This window comes from Pezoporus flaviventris, unplaced genomic scaffold, assembly GCF_033815535.1.
Source record: "Pezoporus flaviventris isolate CSIRO_AGI_PZ_B2104156 unplaced genomic scaffold, CSIRO_AGI_Pfla_v1 ptg000213l, whole genome shotgun sequence".
Lineage (NCBI taxonomy): Eukaryota > Metazoa > Chordata > Aves > Psittaciformes > Psittacidae > Pezoporus > Pezoporus flaviventris.
In genome coordinates, this window is record NW_026892761.1 from 2,952,293 (window position 1) to 2,966,770 (window position 14,478).

General features: G+C 38.6%; 1 protein-coding gene across 5 annotated transcripts in view; it reads left to right on the plus strand.

Annotated features, from left to right (window-relative positions):
- The window catches only part of DIDO1 (death inducer-obliterator 1), a 52,783-nt gene that overhangs the window by 8,065 nt on the left and 30,240 nt on the right, over positions 1–14,478 (plus strand). For 2 of the 5 annotated variants that reach the window (XM_061441684.1, XM_061441685.1), the window contains exons 2-7: positions 5,939–6,140; positions 8,193–8,303; positions 8,630–9,539; positions 9,833–10,151; positions 13,057–13,269; positions 13,699–13,924. In XM_061441684.1, the coding sequence (XP_061297668.1) occupies positions 6,044–6,140; positions 8,193–8,303; positions 8,630–9,539; positions 9,833–10,151; positions 13,057–13,269; positions 13,699–13,924 (1,876 nt within the window). In that variant the 5' untranslated portion in view covers positions 5,939–6,043. Of the gene's footprint in view, positions 1–4,014; positions 4,355–5,938; positions 6,259–8,192; positions 8,304–8,629; positions 9,540–9,832; positions 10,152–13,056; positions 13,270–13,698; positions 13,925–14,478 lie in introns of those variants that run through there. The other 3 variants (XM_061441682.1, XM_061441683.1, XM_061441686.1) reach the window with 3 other exon arrangements.

Here is a 14,478-nt window from a genome sequence, read left to right on the forward strand (position 1 = left end):
ATGCTTGCTGATGCAAGGGATTAGTTTTGCCGCTGCTCTGTCAAAAGTGCAGGTTTCCCAGATGTCATCTTTGATAAACAGGGGTGCAAAGTAATTTTCAATGGGATCAGTCTTCTGAGTGGGAATAGCATCAGCTAAGCCATACCAACATTTCTTTATTTGCATCAGGAATTATGTCCTTGTATGAGTTTTAAGTCAGTATTTTTTTTCCATGTGATATTAACATACTTGCTTATTAGGAATTTTTTAACACTGGCCAAGTCCAGTTCATCTTCCATAGGGAATAAAACGTGCAGACAGTGTCGGTTGTGATTGGAATCACTGTTACAATGTTCTGGAAAGGATGCTTTCTCTCCTGTTTATAACATCCTGCAGTTTCTTTGATATTTAAGAAACCTGTCCTGGATAATTTAGCTCTAGCCAAATATGTTGCATGTCAAGTCTTTTAATTCTGAAGAAACTCAAAGGAGTTATACCTAGAGGCCAGTTACAAGTAATTCAAACTGAAGCTAGTATATTCAGTACTGACATTGGCTGTGTCAGGACATGGAGATGAAACTGGTAACTGATGTATGAGACCTGCTTTTGAAAGACAGAAGGTGTAAGACTTACACTTTGAATTTCTTTTCAAGTGCAAACTGTGTTTGGTTCTCTCATTATAAACCTTGTTGGCAGAACTTTATGTTGGCCACAGTGGTCTTGATTTCTGTCTTCTTGTTGGGCAGTGGCCACTGAATTTCCAAAATGTACCTAAAACATTAACTTGAGCTTCAGTAAGACATTCTTGTGTAGAGTTCTTAGAATGAGTAGGGGATAAGAGAATTTAAGTATTCCTGCAAGGTGCTTGTGTAACCTCTGAATAATGAGATACCAGCACTTGTGCAGATTGCAGCAAACTGAGTATTGAAGAGTGCTGACATCCAAGAACATGGAATGAGGTGCAGCGTGTTTCATCATGTAGCTGTTGACAATGAGAATTAACATTCATGACAGGATAAAGATCATTGGTCTTTCATATAGGATCCTCAGAAAGCTAAATATAACTGCTGGTTAAGCAGAAATGGAGACATTTACCCTCAATTCTGACAGATTATTTTTAGCTCAGTCCTCAGATAAAGGTGAAATTATTTCTTTTGAGTTTGTTTTTTTTTAGTTCATGTTAAAAGGTTTTATTACTAAGCTGTCTTTCAAGATCCTTTTTTAGAGTGAAGTCTTCCCAGTTAACTGAGGCAGGAATTCTTAATGCAGTTAAAATAGTAAGTTCTAGAAAAGACTAAATCTTTCTGCAGTCAGTGGAGCCACTGAATGTTTTATTACCTGATAAGGAAAATGAGAGAAAAAATAACAGTGGAGACACTGCCTGAATGTATATTTGTTGGTAACTTGTTGAATTGGCCTTTGTCTAAAAATATAAGCACAAGAAGAGCAGGAAATATTTATGTTCTTTAAAAGCTTTTCTCTGTCATCATCAGCTTAAGATGTTATATTGAGGTGTCTTAAAAAGGACTTAATGAAGTCAGCATCAGCAGATCCAGGTGTCTCTAAGCTGCATGTCCTGCAGTTAACACCTCTCAGCCGTGTGTTACTGGCATGGATAATCGCTCTTTTGCCTGAGATTTGTATGAGCTGTTGGCTTACAGAGACGGCCCTAGATAGAAGTATGCTTTTTTTGAGGTTTTGCCTGAATGGGAGAGGGATAAAGAAAAATGGAGTGAGAGTACAAGCTTTCTGTTGTTAATGTTTAACTAAGGATAGATTTTTAACGTGTGATTGTGAGCAAGTGGCATTGCAGTAGCAGGATTTGGAATTTGGGAGTATCTTTTCTGTCTCATGTTAAATTAACTGCTGAGAGCTCCTCTGGAATTTCTTCAAGGTGTATTTACTTAACACCACATGGGTTTACAGGGGTATTTGGTGTGGGTGATGGCCCCTGTCATCTTAGAGAGTGGGCAGCCCAGGGGTTTTGGGTTTGTCATTGCTTGAGAATAGTTGTGTTGGACTTAAAAGCTTGTGATAGTTTTTTCCTGAGTAGGATACTTTGATTTTTCAGCTGCTTCTGTACTGTAGGTCCAGAATGAATTCAAGTGCTGAACTTGTTCTGAGAAAACTGGAACATTTTATCTGCAAAACATTGGGGAGGGAGGGAAACCTGGAATGTTCTTCTCTTGGCTGAATATTCTATCTGAAGATACTGTGCAGCAGCGTTATGCTCCACTTCTGATAAGTGACTGTTCTGTTTCACTTGAATGCTCCTGTTATTACGGTTCGTAAGATTAAAACAGAACCTTGACTTGAGGGGGCAGTTAAAGTCCTGTTGGCTGAGATCTGATGGACACATGCTACGTGGATGATGGTGTGCACGTGTTGAGTGAGATGGCAGCATGGTGCTACACCAGCTCATCCTGCTTGAGGGGATTGTGTTCTCCATCCCTGTTCTTGAATGTCTTTATGCTGGTTCTAATGATCATTATTTTTATCCTTTGGCTCACTCTTTGGTGGGCTCATTTTCTGCTGAGTGTTTGCTAAGAAGCCTGGTGACTGTCGGAGCTGTGTGTGACAGATGTGGCATAGACCATGTAACTGAGCACAGGAGAAGGGAGCGGGACAGTAGCAGCCCAAGTAGTGTCAGGACTGTATTTTGTTCTTTGTTGTTCATAAACATGGATTTCATAAGGGGACCTGCTGCCTATCTTGTGTAACCATTTAAATCAAGCTAAGGTTTGTATTGGCAAAGCTTGCTTCATCTCTAAGGGGAGAAGGGAATTTTCATGTAAGAAACTCTTGATTTATGTTTCTGACTTCCTTAATAGTTGCTCTTAAGAGCTTATGCATTTTCACTGTGGTAATTGCTTACCACAGAGGTTGTTAAACAAAGCAAACCCTGAGCTTTTTGGTAAGCAACAGTATGTATGTTTGATATTATTTTGCCTTTCTATACTGTCATTTATAGAGATCCTTGCATCGTTTTTCAGAGGTATATAGTATCCTTTCTAAAAGAGATATGGCAGAAAGGCAGGGTGATGCTGATGGTAATCGGCCATTAGGGGAACTGTAAGGGTTTTCAGTTTCTGAACTTGCAGTTTCAGAAATGTGATTACTGCATTAGGAGGTATAAGGTTAATTTCATCACAAAGGATCTTCAGCTCCTTTAAAACAAGATAACCACAGTTTGCTGCTTCAGCTTAGGTTTCTATCAGAATCTCAACTGCAGTTGAATAGTGAACTTGAGAGCAAAATGAGCAAAAAATCGTACTGAGTTTGGAAGAGAAGCAGATATTTGAAGACTTCCAAAGTTGCCTTATGTTGCAGTAAATATTTTTGTAGGCACTTAGAACATTTGAAGTGCAAGTTATAATTGAGTTAAGGCTTTGTACTTTCATATGTTGATGATATTTGATTTTTCAGCTGCTTCTAGTCATTTAAGTATATTAAAATGCAGTTTTATAAAAGCAGATTTATGTAAAATAAGCTTGAATCTTCCTCTGTTTTTAATGAAGAAAAATAATTTGGACCAAATGGGGGAGGAAAAAATGGAGACACTGAATGATAATAAGGAACAACTAAGAGTGTTACAGCAAATGTAGGGGACTGTAATTGCAGTGTTTTAAGTGTACTGGATTTTTATACCTCTCAAATTTGATTATTTTCAAATTGCAGTTCTGTTAAAGTTTTTTCTATAGGTAATAATGATGAGATAACATCTGCTAATGCAAACCAGCATGCATAGAATATTGCATAGAATCTCTTGGGTTTCAGTTATTACTTGTGTTAAAAATGCTATTTCATGTTAAATCAGAACTGTACACTGCACTGTGCAGCTTTGCCACTGGGTGGGGTATGAGTACCGTTGTATAAAGGATTCCGTTCAACGAGCCAGAACGTCTCCTGAGAAGAGGAGGATCCCAATTCCGCATTAGGAATTCCTTAGTGGTATCAGCCCTGCAGCTCAAATGTGATTGTAAAGAGTGCATTGAAGACAAGACCTTGAATGCACCAATACATAATTGTGCGCTGTGAAGGCAATCCTTTGGACAATTCTTCCTTTCAAATGTTACTGGATAAGTTACTCATAGGATGCACTTTGTTTTGCCTGTTTTAGAGTTTGTTTCGTAGCTTAATATTAGAGCTGAACAAGAAGTTTTCAGCTGACTTTCCCTCTTCCCATAGGCCTATCACTTAAAATTGCGTGATGTGTGATCAGTTGGAGATTCTGAACAGGGAGATTGAGAGGTTATTGCAGAACAGCAGCGTGGAAGAAGACACTTTAAACTCAGACTGTCTTCAGCCATCAGTGACTGATTCCCAGGATATAATCACTGATCCAGACAATGAAGCAAAATATTTATTAGAGCAGGTATTCAATGCCATGAAACAACAGCACCAGGGTCTTTAAAAGTAGTTTATTCTGTTGCCTTTTTTTGTTGCTCATTTCCTTCTCTCTCTGGAGTGGGAACAGTTGGCTGAGGGAAAGAATGTTGATAATGTACATAATCCCCTGTAGAGAAGGTCCACGGGAAGGAAGTCCTGATGTGGATCTAGCTACAGACCCATGATGTTTTTCTTAATTCTTCTTTGCCACAGTCATGCAAATTCTGAGATTTACTGTTCATAAAATAGTAAAGTGATCCACTGATGGAAATTAGATTTGGGAGGGATTTGTCTTTTCCCCTCTCTTTATTTCTGGAACAGTGACATGGCATTGGTGAGCACCTAGAGACAATCATTCCTTAGGAAATAAAAAGTATTCCTAAACAGCAAAGATGCTTTAAGAGCTGGGGGCTTGGGAGATTTGGAGGGAAAAAAAGTGTCCTTTAAAAAGAAAAGACCATGTGTATTGGCATGTCTGTGAAGGATTATCTAACCTGTTCTTAAACTCTCCCAGTTTTTACTCCTTTGAGAGTTACTAATGTTTTAGTCATTCCCTGCACCTTCTGTGGCAGTACTGCATCTTTTAATGGCAGAACACAACATGCAGACTCTGTCCAGTATTGCTCTTATGTTCTCACTAGTATTTTACAGGCCAGTTCAAAAGCGACATTTTCTATCCTGTCCATCTGGTCCTCCTTTTCCTCCCAGATTCTTTTCCAGTGTTCTTGTAGTTTGGTAGACTACCTTGGGTTAAATCCTACTCATTATCCAAGCTCACCTGCTTGGAAGCAGGCAGTCAGTGTTGATGTTCTGTTGCCATTCTGCCCATCAGTTGGGACCCCTGGACTATCCATTTGCTCTGGTTCAGGTGCTTTAAAGGAATTCCTTGTGATTTTGAGATGGTTCCCAAGGGCTGCTTTTTGGGAAGCTTTATTGTTACTGATAGAATCTGCTGTCCTTGAAATAAAGCTTCTGAAATGTTCTATATTGCAAACCTTACCTGTGAAAAGAACAGTAATAAGGAATATTCTTCTTAATTCTGAAGCTCAACTATAAATTTTTAGTACTTTTATTACAAAATCACCAAGTAGTCACTTGGATTTAAATCCTCAAAGCTGCAGGTGTCGTCTGCAGATGTCTTTAGTACAAACTGGTAAATCTTGCCTACTGTAACCTTGAGCATGCTGATAGGGTTTAAAAGCATTTCTGCAGTTTCATTGCACACTACTAAATTTCACTCTTGGAATGCTTTTAAACTTTGTAAATGGATAGACGTGTTGATTACAGTTTGTTGCTGTTCTGGAAGCCTAATGGGATCTAATCAAATTGATGAGAGTACAGTCGTATTTGGTATTTATTTCAGAGGTCTCAGCTGGTGGAGGTGGTATTGGTTTACTTGGACTTTTCCTTCCAGCTTCTGTGTCTTTTGGAAAGTAGAAAACTCTCAAGAAGGTGATAGAACGAGTGATAGAGGCAAAACAATTCCAAATTTATGCAGAAAATAGCAAGATCAGTTCATAAATACATCAGTGACTGATTTTGTTTCCTTTCTCCCCCCCTCCCCCTCCAGGAGGCAGCAGGAAAAAGAGAATTTCTAGGATTTGGTCCTGCTGACAGCTCAGAGACTCCGTCTGGCACCTCAGAATCGGGGAATTCAGCATGTGCTGGAGGGATAATGCTGAATGATTCTGATCCTTTGCTGCCCTCCTCTGGCTCTCCTTGTCGTTCAGCTCTGCAGGGAGAAACCATTCAAACCTCTAATGCTGTGTCAGGTAAAGCATATAGAGGACTTTGAAGAGACTTCTTAATTCTTTACTTTTTATCTGGAATTTAAATCTCAGGATTTGGATACCTCTTCCTGTAGCTTTTAACATTTCTTCATCTTTCAAGGTAAACAAAGAGGTAATCTTGAACTGTTTTGGCTTATTCCCTTACTTCTGTTGCAGCCTTTTTCTGATATGAATATAATTTTAGTCGTGTCTATCAAAAAACTGTACTTAGTGATGTGTTTTACAGGGGAACTTAATGAAACTTCCCACTGGATTGAAGCAGTTTCAGCTTTTGACCTGTGTCCTAGAGGCTTAAAATTAACTTTTAATTCTGGATGTTATGCTTAAAGTAGTAAGTTACTATTAAATGGATGTTCTGGAGTCTGCTGCTTGTACAGCAACATTTATAGTATCTCACTGAAATGACTTTTAAGTTACAACTTAAGTGTTAATTTTTTTAACCTATTTCCATGAATGTTGATGTTTCTGTAACACCAACAAGTTAACATTTCTATTGTAGCGTTGTTAAATATAGTGCTAGAAAGCAGAGGAATTGCACTATAGAGAGATGGTTTTGGATAAGGCAAAACAGTAAAGCAACTGTTGCAGTATGTGCAATAAAGAGGCATTTATCACCAGTGCACACTGCAAGACTGGGAAAAGCTCACTAAAGGATGTCTGTGAAAACCTGTAGGTGTAGTATGTGCAGTTGTTAATGTTGCCTTTTGGCTATCCTGTGCAGTTCTTGAGCCAGGAATATTCATGTAACTACTCCAAAAACACTCTTGGGGGAGAGCTGGGGGATGTTTCTTGTTGTTTTTAAAGTGCTGTTTCTGTTTACCCAGTTCAGGGTGTACTTACTACTGCATAGTATAGTTTCATATGAGCAATGTAATTGCAATGACTGCAAAATACAGTTTGTGCACTCACTGAGGAGAGTATTTGTATGGCATGCAACTCTTTTAAAGCAGTGCACCATGATGTAATACCAACTTCAATCCATGGTCATGTTATTCCTGAATTACTCAGAATGCAGCCTCAGATCTTATATTTCTTCCTGTTATTTGCTGCTCTCAAATAAGAGAGTCTCCTGGTACACTGGGAAAGACTTCAGAGAAAAAAAGGGTTCTGATTGTCAGCACAGTTGCTTTCTTTTTCCTGTATGGCTCATTGGTCATTCCTGTAGATCATGCAGGCTGAAAACCTTTTTGTAAATAACCATGCAAGGAGCAGCCTTTCTCAGATTTCATTCTACACAAGCTTTTATGTTTGAGAATAAGTTGTTCTTGTCTCTATATTTTTTTCTATCCAAATAAACCTTGCTAGAGAAATAACGAAGGGAAAGCATGTTGCCTTATCGTGAATACCCACCAGTGTTTCTGAAACAACTGAAAAATAGCAGCTAAGCTGTTAGTCAGGATACAGACTTGGTTTATTTTACCAAGGAAGACTGGAGGATTTCTCTGGTTTTTACATTTTGTTTAAAATCCAAAACCTCACTTACTCTTTGGCTAACTCTGCGTTCCCTAAACAGCAGTTCCTTTAAACTGATGGGTGTTTCTACCTTGTTTCTTACCTCCTGTAAGTTATCAGCAGAAAATATTACTGGTATCAAATGCCATCCTCACCTTTAAAGCAGTAACTCTGCCTGTACTGTCTGTTTGGATGACTTCTTGTTCTGTTCTTTGCTCTTTCCCACTACTGCTTACGTGGTTCCTGTGTCCATGTAAGGAGTGGAACTGCTGGAGGTTTTTCCCCAAACTCCAGGGAAGCATTTCATACCATTGAGAAGTATTAGAAAATATCAGAGATATCACAAGTCCTAAGGCTATTTAATAAAGTATGTCAGTATAGTGTCCAGACCCATATATTCAGCTAAGTACTTTGAAGGGATTCAGTCAACTTTTTGTTGCTATTCAGTGACTATTAGTGGCTTGAAATTCGAGGTAACTATTTGTTACAATAACAATATGTAGATTACATCAGAATATGTAATAGTTACTTAAGCTATGAGTATTTTTGAATCTGAGTTTTGAACCTTATGTTTTTCTTCAGCATTTCAGGGTGTGGACAGTGGTGGCCATACTATGGAACAAGCTGTAAGTTCACAGCCAGTGTCATTAGAATCTGAATCTAATACTGACAACATGGAAAATAGTTCTCCTGGTAAGATTTATTCCTTTTAGATTGAGCAGAAAATGTGATTATTTGTCTATTTTGTGTGTGTGTATATATATATATATGAATATACATGTATTTTTAAGTAACAGAAGCATTTGTAACAGCTGGGTTATGTTGGCACAGTATTCAGTGAGGTACTTAATTGCTGCTGTTGTATTACATTGACTGTAAAGCATTTTATCTGTTTTCAGGGACATAGAATGAGATTAAAAGATACATTATCACAAAGAAAACATACTATGTTGAAAAAACTCCTTAAGAAATAACATCTTTCTTCACCACCAGTTTAATACCTGTTCATTTGTGTTTAGCGTCAGTTGTGGATGAAAAAGGTGAGCAAAGCAATGAAGAAGAACAAAAATCTATCAAGCCTACAAGTAAAGAGTTCAGGAAAACCTGGGGGTTTCGAAGGACCACAATTGCTAAGCGAGAAGGTGTAGGAGATACGGATATGGACTCTAGTGAGCAACAGCCCCAGCAACAGCAAGGCTTAAACCTCAGGAGAAGTGGACGACAACCAAAGAGAACAGAAAGAGTGGAAGAATTTCTTACCACAGTACGACGCCGAGGAAGGAGGAGTATCCCTACTACTCTAGAGGATTCAAGTGAAGCAGCATCCTGTCCAGCTACAGATGCTGAAACTGCTTCAGAAGATAGTGTAGAGAGCACTCCAGACGCAAAACCTTTAACTCGGAGGCTTGGCCTTAGGAGCAGTAAGGATCAGAAAGACTCTAAAACGAGACGTACAAAAGAAGAAGAAGAAGAGGAGGAGGAGGAGGAGGAAGAAGAGGAAGATGGTACTTCTGATAGTGATAGCGATGGTTTAACACTAAAGGAACTACAGAATCGACTAAGAAATAAACGTGTTGAACAGAAACCTGTGCAGCTGACAATAAAGGATATACAGAAGCGCTTTGGGAAAAGAAACGCTGAACAGAATCCTACAGAAACTGGTGATGTCCAGCCTGAAAAAGAAGTTGAGCCTGAGTTGCCTGTCAAAGAAGAGCCTGAGACTGTAGACAGCACTGAAATTGCAAGTCAGGTGGTGGTGTCCGAAGAAGACACTGAAGATCTTGAGCTGCAGAAGGAGGCAAAGCCTGCCGTTGCTGCAAAAGGGAATACAGATGAAGAACCCGAGGAACTGCCCAAAAGCAAACCTGAGTCTGAGATTTATGACCCGAATGCACTGTATTGTATTTGTCGTCAGCCTCACAACAACAGGTAGGCAAAGGTTTCAAGTAAGACCACAGAGCAAGTAGTTGGAATTTTTCTGTGATGAAAAATGAAACCAAATGCTCACTTTCTGAGTGTAAGTAAATGAGCTTTTGGGTTTGTTTGAAGTTTGGGGGGTAGTTTATTTAGTATTTTTAAGAGGGGATAAATGAATATGGAAGTGAGGCAGAGCAGTATACTGGTACTTTATGGAGTACTTAGGATCTACTACAGGAAATACCTGTTGGGCTTTAATTGTCTTTTCATAATGTTTTACTCTTTCTTATTTGTTTTATTTCCAGGTTTATGATTTGTTGTGATAGATGTGAGGAATGGTTTCATGGTGACTGCGTGGGTATTTCTGAGGCTCGAGGGCGGTTGTTGGAAAGGAATGGGGAGGACTATATCTGTCCAAACTGCACCATTCTACAGGGACAGGATGAGCCTGCTTCAGAAATGGACCAGCAGGAAGCTAACACTGGGCAAGTAAATGTGGATGGCACAGAATTCACAAGCATAGGAACAATTGAACAAAAATCTGTTGAGGACCAAGGAATCAAGGGTAGGATTGAAAAAGCTGCAAATCCAAGTGGGAAGAAAAAACTAAAGATCTTTCAACCTGTAAGTATTTTAGTAGTTTCTTACTTTCCATGCCTCACTTAGTACATTGAGACAACAGCTTACTTGTATGGCTGTAAATCTGGCTTGGGTTTTTTAAACAGCTAAATATGAAGCTGAACAGCTCACTAAATGTTACTGGTTATCCATAGTTCTGTCAGGTCAGGAACTAAAACTAAGTGTTATTTTGATTTGGGGGATTTGAAAGTTTAATGTAGGCATAAGGAAGTGCTTTGTGCAATTCTACCTTTCCTAAATACTGTTTTGGAAGTAAAATAATAAGGTGACCTTCTAAGAAAAATACTAGAATTCTGGACTGAGTTATACTACATATATATACTTTATATTTAAAATAACCAATTTTGGACATTTTCAATGACAGTGAAACTTTTTACTTAACACTGACAGGTGTCTGTTGGAGTTAATTCCAGCTGTACTTTCTCTATACACCCAGTTAGTCTCTGAAGTTCTGACTTCTGTCTTGGTGCTGCTTCTCCCAAGTTATTAGTACATAGAAAATTGTTCTATACAGCGTTTTTAACATGAATTTGTGTATTTTGAATTATTGCAAATTGTGGCATTAAATAGAAATACAAAATCTTCTTCCATGCCCAGTTCAAAATCCAGGCAAAGAATACTTCATTGAGCTTCTTCAGCTCAATGGACGCAGACGTAAAAACGTCATGCTATGGTGGTCATCTTGGTAGTGCCTAAACTACTGTAGTAATGCCAGGTCTTGAACATTCTCCTTTTCTCACTGTGCCTGTAAGAGCATGTTTAATGTCATTGCTGTTAGAATGCTACAGCTATCTATATATTTATTCTTTATGAATTTATTCTTTCACACATGTTCTTTAAACGTTGAAATCATCCCTAGAATGACAAGTGTGAGTAAGCGTCTCCGGAGGAATCTTTTTGTTTTAGTACATTTTCTACAAAATGTTTATGGAACACTTTTAGTCAATTTAAATAGCAGAGCTGTCTGTATTAGTGTAGTGAGGATAATGTATACATGAGAAGTTTGAGCTTAATGTATGTGTTCACTATTTTACTGTGTGCAGAAAACAGTATTTTTCTCTCAAATGTTTTCAGATACATTTGGACTACTTTGCACACAAAAACATTTTTGGAAGTCCAGTTCTCTTGTTTTGGACTACATTTCACTGGCGGTCTTAGTATTAATTTCAGCTTCTGGGTATCACTAGTTACTCTCTGGTGTTAGCATGCTAACAAGTTACTTGAATGCGTTAAGCATCTCTCATTTAGTGAAAGAAAAACCATAATAATTATCAACTTATTGCCTCTTTTGGAATAACTGCTTATATTTTAGGTGTTCTTTTGGCATGTGGAAATGGAATGGAACTGCTGTACTGGTGTTTGCCAGGGGGTACCATGTCTTGAGGGAACGGAACAGTCAGATCTGTTCTTTTTTTGGCCAGTGTTATCCCTCATACCTCAGTTAAGATCCCTCCATGGCTTGGATAAACAAGCACTGCTCTCCCTCTGGAGAATTCCTCCCATTCTAGGCAAAAAGCTCATTTCATATGTTAATGTGTTGAAATCATGACCAGTGACTGAACAGTCTCATTATTCACTTTACCTGTTTTCTTGCACCACTGTTCTAAGCACTTTGAGAAGGACTTCTTTTTGGTGCTGTGCGTGAGCACCTATAACTGCAGAGGTCTGGGTTGTGATTAAAACTAGAAATTGTATGAGTACAGACATCAGCACTGCAGATCTTGTCATCATCTGAGAAAATGCCCTGAATTAGAAATGACAGCTCAGTTAACCTGAAGTTTGAGGTGCTTTTTAGGTAACATGAGTTGCTACTTCTTGTACTTCACAGTTCAGTGTGTACATGATGGAAGAGTGCTCTAAAGCATATTAATTTTTAGAAAACTCCTAAACTGAGGTTTTATCAGGCTGCAGCAGATAATGCTGTTTTAATAACTTTTGATAGGAGAAAAGCTATCAAATTATATAAATTTTCATTGGAAATATTCCTGAAAACCTTCCTTTTGGTAATTACACATTGCAGTCTATTGATGGGGAGGGGCTGTGTTAGAACTACAGTAGTGCTGAGTGTTAGGTCAGTTGTATAACATTTTTAGGAGTAATCTAGAAGAGTGAGACTACAGGCATAATACCTGGAGTATATAGTGGAGCCTAAAGAGCTATCAAATATTTCTATACTTTGACCTAATGTACTCTTGTTTTCAAGGAAAGTGCTATTTTCTACATTTAACATCTGAAGAGAAAGTGTTTAGTATGTAACACATCAGTATAAATGGAGAGTAGTTGTGAAGCAGAAGGGAATACAGATTGCATATGCAAACTTTTCCATGTGCAAGAAGTTTAGGCTATGGCAAACTGGGAGAATGGTTGTATTTGTGTAAGTTGGGGACTTCTGAAATGAAAACTGGTAAATCGAAAACCTCCAGAGCGAGAATTATTTGTACACCTGAATAGCTGAGTCCTTCCTTTTGCAAGTGTGCATGGTTGAGGGCAGTGGCTGATGGTGTTATGCAAGTAAAATGTGTTTTAGAAACCTTGCTCTTGAGAAAGCAGCTCTGCATTATTAAAGAGATTTCTCACATGATACAGAGGATCAGAAAAAAAGAATGTGTGTGCTTATGGCATCTGAAAATGTAGGAAATCAGCCTCCCTTGGGTCACTGCTGGCAGACCAGCCACTTGAAAACAGTGTGTTATGGGAGGGAAATTCTTACATTTGTATGTGTTGTTTCTGTTACACCATGAATGAAAGTTGCTTTCACACTGGCAGTTGTGCAAGTCACTGTCGTAGCTGTGGTCTGCACGTACGCCATGTAAGCATTTCTTAATGCTACAAAGGTATGTTTCTGTCACTTCCTCTTTGAAGTTTGAACTCACTCCATTTCAATCCATAGGTAATTGACGCTCCTGGTGCCTCCAAGTGCATTGGTCCTGGCTGTTTTAATTTGGCTCAGCCTGATTCTGTGTATTGCAGCAATGACTGCATTCTCAAACATGCTGCAGCCACCATGAAGTTTTTAAGTTCTGGCAAAGATGCCAAACCAAAACCTAAAGAGAAGATCAAACCGAAACCCGACAAACCTGGCATGCCAAAATCTCAGCTGCAGGTAAGCTTCTTGTTCATGATCTGTGTTTCTTGCATGGGTCTTCTAGATGGCAGCACAGGTTTGGGGTTCTTTTGAAGAATTTTAGTTAATTCAAAATTATTGTCAATTCTGAGCTAACATGACTACATTGTATATGTGCTTTGGGAAGGAAAAAGATAAAAGCCTTCTCTTTTCACTTTTGAAAATGCTATAGAATGGGCAGTATTTTTGCAAACAGATACCACCACCTCACCCCCACCATACTGATAGTACTCTTCTTTTGAGGTGGTGTCTTACTATTGCCTTTTCCTGTAGTTAGTGTATATTTCAAGTGTATTTACAGGAGTTCACTATAAAAGAAATCTATGTACATGTATGTAACTAAATCTCTGCTTGTTTGTAAAATGCACCTGACGATTATTACTAACCAAGCCTCACTCAATCATACAGGCAGGTATTAAACCTCTTTCAAACCAAAAGAGACCATTTCCTGAGAAGAAAGAGGTGAATATGAAGAAGACTGTTTTGACAACCACCAAGACTGAGGCAAACACTCAACCTGTTGCTAAAGAGCCAGCAGTAGAAAACAGCACACCGTCCTGGGCAAGCGATCATAATTACAATGCTGTAAAGCCTGAAAGGACTGCTGCCATTTCATCTTCACTGTTGTTCAAATGTATGTATCGCATAGGGATATTCCTGAGTAATCATTTACATTTTCTTTGAATGCCCATCCATTCTTGGCTCTGCAAGACTAGGAAGTTTAGGATTTGGGGTTGTTTTTTTTTCTTAATGTATGGCACCAAACTCTACTTTTCTCCACCTTCAAAGATTCCGCACCCAGAGATACACATGAGTGGGAAACACTTTTAGAGGTTTCATTTGTATCATATGCCAATTGTATGATTAAGAGCCTGTCAATCTACCCAGCTGATTCCTGGAGGAAAACTACATGATTAAGCTTTATTTTTTTCCCATAAAGATAATAACTCTTTCTAATGTAGAAGAGGTAAGTATTGATACATTTGCTCTGTGTTTGACAGAAGGGCTGCACAGTGTGCACCGTGAATCAGCAGTTGAGTGTACTAGTTTGAATTGTATTTTTGTAATTATTTGGGCATCTCAGGTCTCTCAGGTCTTGCATTTTCAGTGCTGATGCCAAGAATGAAATCTTCATCATGGTATCCAACGGTACTTTACACTTCTGCAAACAGCTTTTAACTGTGAAGT